Source organism: Hyla sarda, chromosome 11, assembly GCF_029499605.1.
Source record: "Hyla sarda isolate aHylSar1 chromosome 11, aHylSar1.hap1, whole genome shotgun sequence".
Taxonomy (NCBI): domain Eukaryota; kingdom Metazoa; phylum Chordata; class Amphibia; order Anura; family Hylidae; genus Hyla; species Hyla sarda.
In genome coordinates this window covers 103,389,827-103,401,826 of record NC_079199.1, presented here as the reverse complement: position 1 = coordinate 103,401,826, position 12,000 = coordinate 103,389,827, and the positions used below count along the sequence as shown (strand labels likewise).

Sequence of the window (12,000 nt, the reverse complement as noted above, 5' to 3'; positions counted from 1 at the left end):
TTTTACGATGCAGCCTGTGGCAGAAATCGACCCTGTCTTGGATACCACTCCATGGTGCGCCGCTATCTCATTCTCTCTATTTTAGCAGGCTGGACTATTGCTGGGTTGTTTGGCAGAAGTACACACACAGTTACTTCCTCACTTACTGGTCTGGCAGTCATAGCACAGCATATACTCTTCTAAGCTGGAGAATATGCACTGGACTGAACAGGCTGCACTGCACTGTGACTGGTACTAGTATCATGTCCTTGTTATAAGATGTGACTGGTATCGGTCTCTCCAGTTATAACGCTCCGGGACTGTCATGTGACTGGTATCGGTCATTCTATTTATAACGCTCCGCCATTGTTATAAGATGTGACTGGTATTGGTCTCTCCTGTTATAACGCTCTGGGACGGTTATAAGAAGCGCCGCCAGTACCAGTCACATGACTCTCCAGCATACAGTCACTGCTGTAAGTGTAGTTGGCACCCCTAAACTGAAGTATTCCTCCCAGGAAAGGATTGCAGTAACACAGGTTTTGCTATACACATGTTTATTCCCTTTGTGTGTATTGGAACTAAACCAAAAAAGGAGGAAAAAAAGCAAATTGGACATAATGTCACCAAACTCCAAAAATGGTCTGGACAAAATTATTGGCCCCTTTAACTTAATATTTGGTTGCACACCCTTTGGAAAAAATAACTGAAATCAGTGTCTTCCAATAACCATCAATAAGCTTCTTACACCTCTCAGCCGGGATGTTGGACCACTCTTCCTATAACCACCAATAAGCTTCTTACACCTCTCAGCTGGAATGTTGGACCACTCTTCCTATAACCACCAATAAGCTTCTTACACCTCTCAGCCGGGATGTTGGACCACTCTTCCTATAACCACCAATAAGCTTCTTACACCTCTCAGCCGGAATGTTGGACCACTCTTCCTATAACCACCAATAAGCTTCTTACACCTCTCAGCCGGAATGTTGGACCACTCTTCCTTTACAAACTGCTCCCGGTCTCTTATTGGACGGCGCCTTTTCCCAACAGTAATTATAAGATCTCTCCACAGGTGATCAATGAGATTTAGATCTGGACTCATTGCTGACACTTCAGAACTCTCCAGCGCTTTGTTGTCATCCATTTCTGGGGCTTTGTGACATATGTTTGGGGTCATTGTCCTGCTGGAAGACCCAAGATCTCGGATGCTAACCCAGCTTTCTGACACTGGGCTGTACAGTGCGACCCAAAATCCATTGGTAATCCTCAGATTTCATGATGTCTTGTACACATTCAAGGCCCCCAGTGCCAGAGGCAGCAAAACAACCCAAAACATCACTGACCTCCACCATATGTCACTGTAGGTACTGTGCTCTTTTCTTTGTAGGCCTCATTCTGTTTTCGGTAAACAGTAGAATGATTTGCTTTACCAAAAATCTCTATCTTGGTCTCATCTGTCCACAAGACGTTTTCCCAGAAGGATTTTGGTTACTCAATTTAATTTTGGTAAAATGTAGTCTTGTTTTTTTTATGTCTGTGTCAGCAGTGGGGTCCTCCTGGGTCTCCTCCATAGTGGGGTCCTCCTGGGTCTCCTCCATGGCGGGGTCCTCCTGAGTCTCCTCCATGGCGGGGTCCTCCTGGGTCTCCTCCATGGCGGGGTCCTCCTGGGTCTCCTCCATGGCGGGGTCCTCCTGGGTCTCCTCCATGGCGGGGTCCTCCTGAGTCTCCTCCATGGCGGGGTCCTCCTGGGTCTCCTCCATAGCGGGCTCCTCCTGGGTCTCCTCCCTAGCGTTTCATTTCATATAAATGTGGACGAATAGTTCACACTGACACTGATGCTCCCTGAGCCTGCAGCTTGAATATCTTTGGAACTTGTTTGGGGCTGCTTATCCACCATCCGGACTATCCTGCGTTGACACCTTTCATCAATTTTTCTCTTCCGTCCACGCCCAGGGAGATTATCTACAGTGCCACTTTCTTAATAATGTTGCGCACTGTGGACAAAGACAAATCATAGATCTCTGGAGATGGACTTGTAACCTGGAGATTGTTGATATTTTTCCACAAATTTGGTTCTCAAGTCCTCAGACAGTTCTCTTCTCCTCTTTCTGTTGTCCATGCTTAGTGCGGCACACACAGACACACAATGCCAAGACTAAGTGAACTTCTCTCCTTTTTATCTGCTTTCAGGTGTGATTGTTATATTGCCCCAGGTGAGTATAAAGAAGCATCACATGCTTGAAACAATCTTATTTTTCCACAATTTTCAAAAGGTGCCAATAATTTTGTCCAGCCCATTTTTGGAGTTTGGTGACATTATGTCCAATTTGCTTTTTTTCCTCCTTTTTTGGTTTAGTTCCAATACACACAAAGGGAATAAACATGTGTATAGCAAAACCTGTGTTACTGCAATCCTTTTCTGTGAGAAATACTTCACTTTATAGAAAAATTTTGGGGGCACCAACATTTCCGGCCATGACTGTAGTTACTAGATGTGTCTGGTATCGGCCTCTCCCGATATAATGCTCCGGAGTATTTTAATTTATCTTCCATAATTTTATATCCTATCATTCCACATTTTGCTGACACGGAAGCTTCTCTTGCAGTACTGATGCAGCCTGTAGGTGGTGCAGGTCTAGGTCGCCCTCTAGAGGCACCAGTTATGTACTACCCTTTTTTTCATTACCCCTCTATGGTGGATATGAAGTGTATTTCAGGATCTTTTCTATGCCCCCCTCCCCTGTATATTGCCTTTCTATGTATAGTTTTTGTTTTTCTTACTCTCGCCGTTTCCTCTTATTGTACAGAGAATAATGCGAATAGACATTTTATATATATATTTTTTTTCTTTATGTATACAAAACTCCAAAGACGCGGCTTTCTATGAAGGTTGTGTCCCCTCCAGACCATGGAATCGAGAGCCGCCTTTTAAAGGGGTACTCCGGCCCTAAGACATCTTATCCCCTATCCGTCACGACTCCACCCCATGTTACATCATGCCCCGCCCCCTCAATGCAAGTCTATGGGAGGGGGCGTGACTGCCATCACGCCCCCTCCCATAGACTTGCATTGAGGGGGCGGGGCATGATTTCACACGGGACCAGCGACGAGACCCCCACGATCAGACATCTTATCCCCTAGGAGTGGAGTACCCCTTTAAGTGTATTCCAGATCTCCTTCCTGGCACTGAAGGGTTAACGCCGCGGTTGTAGTGGAATAGCCGCCGCCGCCGTCTGCATATTTATGTATTTAAGTATATAACGTATCTGTATTTTAGTCTCTTATTCACGGACATCGAGCGCTGGTGGAGGCCGCAACACGGACAAAAACCTTTCTAAAACGGGAATAAATTCCTTTTTATTTATTCACTGCGTGTCCTGTCATGTGCCCTGGGGCCTCCGGGGGCGCTGTGCTGTTATTAGAAAGTAGAAAAGGAGTCCATGTTTGTGGGTAAGGGGGGGTCGTCTACGTGACTTCTCCTCCGCGCAGGGTCTCAAGCCACAAGGCCAGCGCGTATTTAGTGCCGGTGCTCACACGTTCTGTATCTTCACCGTCTATTGGCGCCGTGTTCAGAAGCGTCTGCAGAGCGAGATCCTTCTGCGTCAGTGATCGACCGCTGACCTCTGTGATCCTGGGAAGAGGAGGAGACCAACATTAGTGACCCGAGACCTGCAGAACATTGCACCCGATATACAGTGATATCCTGCAGAGTATTACACCTCTGACCTCTATAGATACATAGTGATATATCCTGCAGATTATTACATCTTTGCCCTCTCTATAGATACATAGTGATATATCCTGCAGACTATTACACCTCTGTCCTCTCTATACATAGTGATATATCCTGCAGATTATTACACCTCTGACCTCTCTATAGATACATAGTGATATATCCTGCAGACTATTACACCACTGACCTCTACAGATACATAGTGATATATCCTGCAGATTATTACACCTCTGACCTCTCTATAGATACATAGTGATATATCCTGCAGATTATTACACCTCTGACCTCTCTATAGATACATAGTGATATATCCTGCAGATTATTACACCTCTGACCTCCCTATAGATACATAGTGATATATCCTGCAGACTATTACACCTCTGACCTCTCTATCGATACATAGTGATATATCCTGCATGCTGAGAGTTGTAGTTTTGCAACAGCTGGAGGCACCATGGTTCGGAAACATTTCTCTGTCCTCTCTACCACCTTACATCTACATAGTGATATCCTGCAGATTATTACACTTCTGGAGTTCTGCAGAGCATTGCTTCTCTCTGAACCCTCTTACATTATTGAGGTCTGCAGTCCAGGACTTTTCCTCCCACAATCCTTCACTCCATCTTTGGCCGCCACAATCTGCTCAGCTATTTCCGGATCCAACCACACGCAGGCGCTCACCTCCTGCTCGTCAGGGCGGAGCTTCTCCTGTTAATACAAGATGGTGGAATGATTGCAGCAAGTGTCACTGACACCCGCTGTGATCCTCCTGTATAATGTATAGATGCGGCCGCCCTTCTATGGTCCCTGCACTGACGTATATAAACAACTATTCATATTTCCCGCAGAGAGCTGTGATTGGCTGGAACCATCTGGCCAATCACAGGTCTCTGCAGGAAATATGAATAGGTGTATATATATATATATACAGCAGTGCAGGGACCATAGAAGGGCGGCCGCATCTATACCTTATACAGGAGGATCACAACGGGTGTCAGAAGTGACACCCGGGGCGATCTGTCTATTAGTACAGGAACTACTCCTCCCATCATAAAAAAAAAAAAGAAAAAAAAAGTGACTCACATTACATTTTTATTATTGTCGGCTACATTTTTAGTTAAAATTTAATTAAAAAGTAATAAAAATTTTGTTATAAAAAAAAAAAAAAAAGATACATTTAGTTAAATACAAGTGAAAAAAAGCCAAAAGGATTTAAAGAAATGCCAAACTGAAAAACGCAGAGTGGAAAAAGAATTTTGTGATTTCTCATTGACTTACAGCTAACATCCGGCTGCAGCATTTTTTCAATGAAGAAACCCTTATGGGGGCCGTTTTGGTGTTTTTTTTTTTTGCTCACTGTCCCTCACAGAGATCTTCACCTAACACCTGCTATATCTACAGTTATTATATATGTGTGTGGTTCTACTCCTATCTGTGTTGGTCACTGCTTACTTTCCCTTACAGAGATCTTCATCTAACACCTGCTCTCTCTACAATGGCTGCTGAAGCTATGTGCATAGGCTTTTCTGACATCTCCCCTATACTGCAAGGAGAGCTGTTGGCAAGAAATTATGGGCTACCATGTCATGTGATCCTTTCTTTTTGCCAATGTCATTTTAACAAAGTTCGGACCTTATCTGGGTTTGAAAGGTTCTGTTCGCTTATTTCTAACTGCAGCATCACAGACACCAAGAGTTATACCCGATCATGAATAGCATAAAAATACATAATATGTCCTTAAAGGGGTACTCCAGTTGCATTGGGGGCTTCCTCTTTAAAGGGGTACTCTAGTTATGAAAAACTTATTCCATATTTATAGGATAGGCGATAAGTGTCTGATCCTGGGGGCTCCAACAGCTGCAGCCACCTACCTGCAGCTCCTGGTGGGTTTCGTTGGACAAGACCAGCAGGTAAGCGACAATATGATGGCGCCTGGGTAGTCCGCGACTCAGTAACGGTGGGAACACCGACTGCGGAAGAAAGGGGAGGGAATAAGGACTCGGTCCGATATGATAAAATACAAAACGGTGCTGCCCTTGGCTATGACAGATATAACCTATCACAGGAAGTGATGTCACTGGGCGGCCATGTTTCCTTCGCTATGTAGATAGTTACCTCCCACAATCCCAGAATTCTCCAGGGAAGGTCGGCACCTTGCAAATTTAACCCCGTTTCCTCCTGAAGTTCTCGCAGTCCGGCCTCAAGGAGCTGTCATGGGGGGGGGAGAGGATCCGGTCAGTCACTGATTGATGCTGCAGTAAAGCAGAGCAGAGACTGTTGCAAAGCTACAACTCCCAGCATGCCCGGACAGCCAACGGCTGTCCGGGCATGCTGGGAGTTGTAGCTTTGCAACAGCTAGAGGAGGACATCACCCATGACCCCGGAGCTTCTTACCTGTTCTCCCTCCTCCATGTGACCCCCTGTGAAAAGAGGAAAAGACGCTATAAGTACAAGATGTCACCGCCACAATAATGTACGGAAAGGTTCCCCTCCCCCCATGGCGGTCCAGACCTGGTGGCACCCAGACATTAGGGAAGATGTGCAGCTCCTTGGAGCGTCTTGTCAGAAGAATCCTTTTATTTACGGTCTGCAACAAGATGGCCACCCCCACGTCCACACCGCGGCCCCTGATCTCCTCCGGCAGAGAGGCGGCTTGCTTCGCCGTAAGGTTCTTAATGGGACAAAAGTCCGGTCTCTAAGGGGCGGAAACATAGAAATACACAAACCTGGGGTTAGAAGGTCATCTACCATCCACAGTAGAGCGGAGTTTATACCCGTTGGGCACACCTACCCAACACAGTTTGCCCGTGTAGGTGCAGAGGTGAACGAACTTGTTGGCTCCCTTCCGTTACAGACAGGAAAACCCAAAATGGCTCCTGAAATAAATATAAAATGGCAGCCTTTCAGTCCTTACCCTACATGGTAAGTGGGCTTTGGCCTTTGTTCACACTGTGTGGCGCCCATTGCTGCCGTGGTGCCTTGTCTGTGGGCTGCGCGGTCAAGAGCCTGGGGATAGGTTACTGGAACGTTCCACCAATGGGCACTTTATGCTAGGAACCCGCTATATAGGTAGGACCCCCTTGCAGGTATTTTGAATGACCCCCCTCCTTCCCGAAGGTAGGACCCCCATGTAAGGCACCTAAATATCCAAAGGATAAGAGATAAGTGATCACGAGGGGTCCGATCGCTGGGCCCCCCTCACGGTTCCTGGCTCTCCTTGTGCAGAGTGCGGGGGTCAGCATGCGCCCTCCATGCATCTCTATGGGAGAGCCGAAGTGCTGTACTCGTGTATCTCTGTCTCTCCCATAGAGATCCTTGGAGGGGGTGTGTCGGCCACCATTTCGTACAGGGGTCGACACAGCTCCGTGCATGGGGAAAGCCGGGGCACTGGGCAGGAGGTTGCGGGGGGTCCCAACGGTCAGACCCCATGCGTGTACACATTTATCCAGAATTCTGTGGCTAGGCGGTAAGTTGTTAAAGGGGTACTCCGGTGAATTTATTTATTTATTTATTTTTTTTGAAATGTACTGGTTCCAGAAAGTTAAACAGATTTGTGAATTACTTCTATTAAAAAAAAAAAAAAAAAAATCTTTATCCTTTCAGTACTTATTAGCAGCTGTATGCTACTGAGGAAATTCTTTTCTTTTTGAAGTTCTTTTTTTGTCTTGTCCACAGTGCTCTCTGCTGACACCTCTGGAGATTTTCTCCTGCTCTGGAGAGTTCCTGATACGGACATCAGGTGTCAGCAGAGAGCACTGTGGACAAGACAAAAAAAGAAATTCAAAAAGAACATTTTTTTTCCCTGTAGCATACTGCTGCTAATAAGTACTGGAAGGATAAAGATTTTTTTTAATAGAAGTAATTTACAAAATCTGTTTAACTTTCTGGCACCAGTTGATTTAAACTGGTGTTCCCCCTTTAATCCTGTCTGTTGCCCCGTTCTGTAAAGCTTTAGCTCTGCTTCCCCGCTGTCCTGGCTTCCCCATTCATTTTATGGTGTCCAATGGGAGGAGCCTATGACCATACACATCACTCTGCTTCCTCCATGGTGTTACACTCCATGGGACACCATGACATGGACGGATAAAACCAACCAGCATCAGGGCAACCCAGGGTAGATACAGTTTTACAGTGACGGGCTGCGTGAAACAGCAGTAAGTGCCCTGAATGCAAAACCCCCGAGTTCCTACTCATAGTCCGATATTGTCCACCATTGGTCCCGCACCTGTAGCGACACCTTTCTTGACCCGCTGAACGGCTGGTCGGAGATGATGAAACGATTCTGATCCAGGCTGCAGTTCACCGTTGCCCGGTCCTGATTCCCGGAGGAGTAGTGCCCGGTAATCCCCTGAAAAAAAAAAAACAAAACGTAAAGGCCCATCCCCCTGCGCCAACATCCGGGGCCCGATTTGCCACCGCGGCCGCCACTAACCTGTATGAACTTTGCACATTGGAGCACAGACTTCTCTTTGCTCAGATAAACCAGAACTCGCTTCACCGACTCCATCTAGTCGCCGACCGGACAATCCCGGGACATTGGTCTCACCGCCGGCCGCGAGTAAAAGACGAGACGTTCATCGTATGGCGGGATTAGGTCCGGGGGGGGGGGGCAAAACCTGAGGTGCTGATGGCTGAATCTGCACTCTGTCCATGTACGATAAGGAACAGGAAGCGACCATGTCCCACAATGCTTTGCAAGCTGAGAAAAACAGAGCGTTGGAGCCCTCTGCTGGTGGAAGACGGAAAACGTATCTGTGAAATCTCCCCGCTTCTTTTACGTCCTTACTCCATGCCTCTACGGTCCAGCCTTATGGTGGGGTTTCCCAACCAGGGTGCCTCCAGCTGTTGCAAAACTACAACTCCCAGCATGCCCGGACAGCCGAAGGCTGTCCGGGCATGCTGGGAGTTGTAGTTTTGCAACAGCTGGAGGCACCCTGGTTGGGAAACCCTGCCTTATGATCTCCAACCTGACTCTTCTTCGCTAGCTTCGAAACGTCCTCTTCACCCCAGTTGGTGTTGGCCGCTTTTTGTAGGTCACATGATGTCATCGTTTGATCACATGATGTCCTCCTACGGTCACATGGTGTCATCCTACATTAGAACGAGGCGACTGTCCGCTGACCGAGATGGCTGTCGTTTTCGCCCTCAGTCTGTAGCTTTGTTGTCCGCAACGTCTACTGCTTGAACCTGTGTCGCTGCGTCACTGCGGTTGGGATCGTGAGGCTGAACAACACTTCAGAACTTTTTGACGCGTTTAAATTGGTCGGTGTCCGAGTGTCCAGACCACGACTGATCACTAGCTGGAGCCGGGAGTAGAGCGCGAGGCTGCGCGCAACCAAGACGAGCCCATAGACCTGTACCTTTATCTGGGTCACATGGCACAGAGCTAGAAGTGACCGCGACTGACGCAAACTTCTCCGGATCGGTCGGGGAATGGACTCTCGGACCCCGACCGATCAAAACTTCTGACGTCTCCAGGACGGGTCACATGTCTTTTCAAGTGACGGCGTCCCCATTAAAGAGCGAGGACGACAGATGACAGGATTGGATACACAGCTCAGTAGAGAGTATCAGATGACTGGATTGGATACACAGCTCAGCAGAGTGTATCACAGATGACAGGATTGGATACACAGCTCAGCAGAGAGTATCAGATGACTGAATTGGATACACAGCTCAGCAGAGAGATCACACATGACAAGATTGGATACACAGCTCAGCAGAGTGTATCACAGATGACAGGATTGGATACACAGCTCAGCAGAGTATCACAGATGACAGGATTAGATGCACAGCTCAGCAGACAGTATCACAGATGGGAGAATTGGATACACAGCTCAGCAGAGAGTATCACAGATGACTGGATTGGATACACAGCTCAGCAGAGTACCACAGATGACAGGATTGGATACACAGCTCAGCAGAGTACCACAGATGACTGGATTGGATACACAGCTCAGCAGAGAGTATCACAGATGACAGGATTGGATACACAGCTCAGAAAAGAGTATCACAGAATTAGATACACAGCTCAGCAGACAGTATCACACATGACAGGTTTGGATACAGAGTTCAGAAGAGAGTATCACAGATGACAAAATTAGATACACAGCTCAGCAGAGTGTATCACATATGACAGGGTTGGATACACAGCTCAGCAGACAGTATCACACATGCTAGGATTAGATACACAGCTCAGCAGACAGTATCACACATGACATGATTAGATACACAGCTCAGCAGAGTATCACAGATGACAGGATTAGATACACAGCTCAGCAGAGTATCACACATGACAGGATTGGATACACAGTTCAGCAGAGAGTACCACAGATGACAGGATTGGATACACAGCTCAGAAGAATCACAGATTACAGGATTGGATACACAGCTCAGCAGACAGTATCACAGATGGGAGGATTGGATACAAAGCTCAGCAGATAGTATCACAGATGACAGGATTGGATACACAGCTCAGCAGAGTGTATCACAGATGAATGGATTGGATACACAGCTCAGCAGAGAGTACCACAGATGACAGGATTGGATACACAGCTCAGAAAAGAGTATCACAGAGTTAGATACACAGCTCAGCAGACAGTATCACACATGACAGGTTTGGATACAGAGCTCAGAAGAGAGTATCACAGATGACAGAATTAGATACACAGCTTAGCAGAGAGTATAACAGATGACAGGATTGGATCCACAGTTCAGCAGACAGTATCACACATGATAGGATTAGATACACAGCTCAGACGACAGTATCACACGACAGGATTAGATACACAGATCAGCAGGGTATCACAGAGGACAGGATTGGATACAGAGCTCAGCAGAGTGTATCACAGATGACAGGATTGGATACACAGCTCAGCAGAGTGTATCACAGATGAATGGATTGGATACATAGCTCAGCAGAGTATCACAGATGACAGGATTGGATACACAGCTCAGAAAAGAGTATCACAGAATTAGATACACAGCTCAGCAGACAGTATCACACATGACAGGTTTGGATACAGAGCTCAGAAGAGAGTATCACAGATGACAAAATTAGATACACAGCTCAGCAGAGTGTATCACATATGACAGGGTTGGATACACAGCTCAGAAGAGAGTATCACAGATGACAGGATTAGATACACAGCTCAGCAGACAGTATCACACATGCTAGGATTAGATACACAGCTCAGCAGACAGTATCACACATGACAGGATTGGATACACAGCTCAGCAGAGTATCACAGATGACAGGATTAGATACACAGCTCAGCAGAGTGTATCACAGATGAATGGATTGGATACACAGCTCAGCAGAGTGTATCACAGATGACAGGATTGGATACACAGCTCAGAAAAGAGTATCACAGAATTAGATACACAGCTCAGCAGACAGTATCACACATGACAGGTTTGGATACAGAGCTCAGAAGAGAGTATCACAGATGACAAAATTAGATACACAGCTCAGCAGAGAGTATCACAGATGACAGGATTGGATACACAGCTCAGAAGAGAGTATCACAGATGACAGGATTGGATCCACAGTTCAGCAGACAGTATCACACATGATAGGATTAGATACACAGCTCAGCAAACAGTATCACACGACAGGATTAGATACACAGATCAGCAGGGTATCACAGAGGACAGGATTGGATACAGAGCTCAGCAGAGTGTATCACAGATGACAGGATTGGATACACAGCTCAGCAGAGTGTATCACAGATGACAGGATTGGATACACAGCTCAGAAAAGAGTATCACAGAATTAGATACACAGCTCAGCAGACAGTATCACACATGACAGGTTTGGATACAGAGCTCAGAAGAGAGTATCACAGATGACAGCATTAGATACACAGCTCAGCAGACAGTATCACACATGCTAGGATTAGATACACAGCTCAGCAGACAGTATCACACATGACAGGATTAGATACACAGCTCAGCAGAGTATCACAGATGACAGGATTAGATACACAGCTCAGCAGAGTATCACACATGACAGGATTGGATACACAGCTCAGCAGAGTGTATCACAGATGAATGGATTGGATACACAGCTCAGCAGAGTGTATCACAGATGACAGGATTGGATACACAGCTCAGAAAAGAGTATCACAGAATTAGATACACAGCTCAGCAGACAGTATCACACATGACAGGTTTGGATACAGAGCTCAGAAGAGAGTATCACAGATGGCAGGATTGGATCCACAGTTCAGCAGACAGTATCACACATGATAGGATTAGATACACAGCTCAGCAGACAGTATCAC

At 46.5% G+C, this 12,000-nt stretch overlaps 1 protein-coding gene across 1 annotated transcript; it reads right to left on the bottom strand.

Moving 5' to 3' along the window:
- Positions 1 to 3,044: 3,044 nt before the first annotated feature.
- Positions 3,045 to 8,375, bottom strand: NUDT17 (nudix hydrolase 17). Its single transcript, XM_056545551.1, has 8 exons — positions 8,148 to 8,375; positions 7,941 to 8,063; positions 6,227 to 6,410; positions 6,110 to 6,135; positions 5,831 to 5,923; positions 5,587 to 5,685; positions 4,287 to 4,423; positions 3,045 to 3,613 (listed from the first exon to the last, which is right to left on the bottom strand). Exons 1-8 carry the CDS (start codon positions 8,220 to 8,222, stop codon positions 3,448 to 3,450), a joined length of 903 nt encoding a protein of 300 aa, XP_056401526.1. The 5' UTR covers positions 8,223 to 8,375; the 3' UTR covers positions 3,045 to 3,447.
- Between the last annotated feature and the right edge of the window lie 3,625 nt (positions 8,376 to 12,000).

What these genes read in the sequence shown, in the direction of transcription:
- NUDT17 (XM_056545551.1), bottom strand. Translation starts at nt 8,222, where the DNA reads ATGGAGTCGGTGAAGCGAGTTCTGGTTTATCTGAGCAAAGAGAAGTCT. An exon ending in CAAGAAAGGTGTCGCTACAG is followed by an intron (nt 6,411 to 7,940) that starts GTGCGGGACCAA and finishes TCCGCCCCTTAG; the next exon opens with AGACCGGACTTTTGTCCCAT. An exon ending in ACATGGAGGAGGGAGAACAG is followed by an intron (nt 5,924 to 6,109) that starts GTAAGAAGCTCC and finishes CCCCCATGACAG; the next exon opens with CTCCTTGAGGCCGGACTGCG.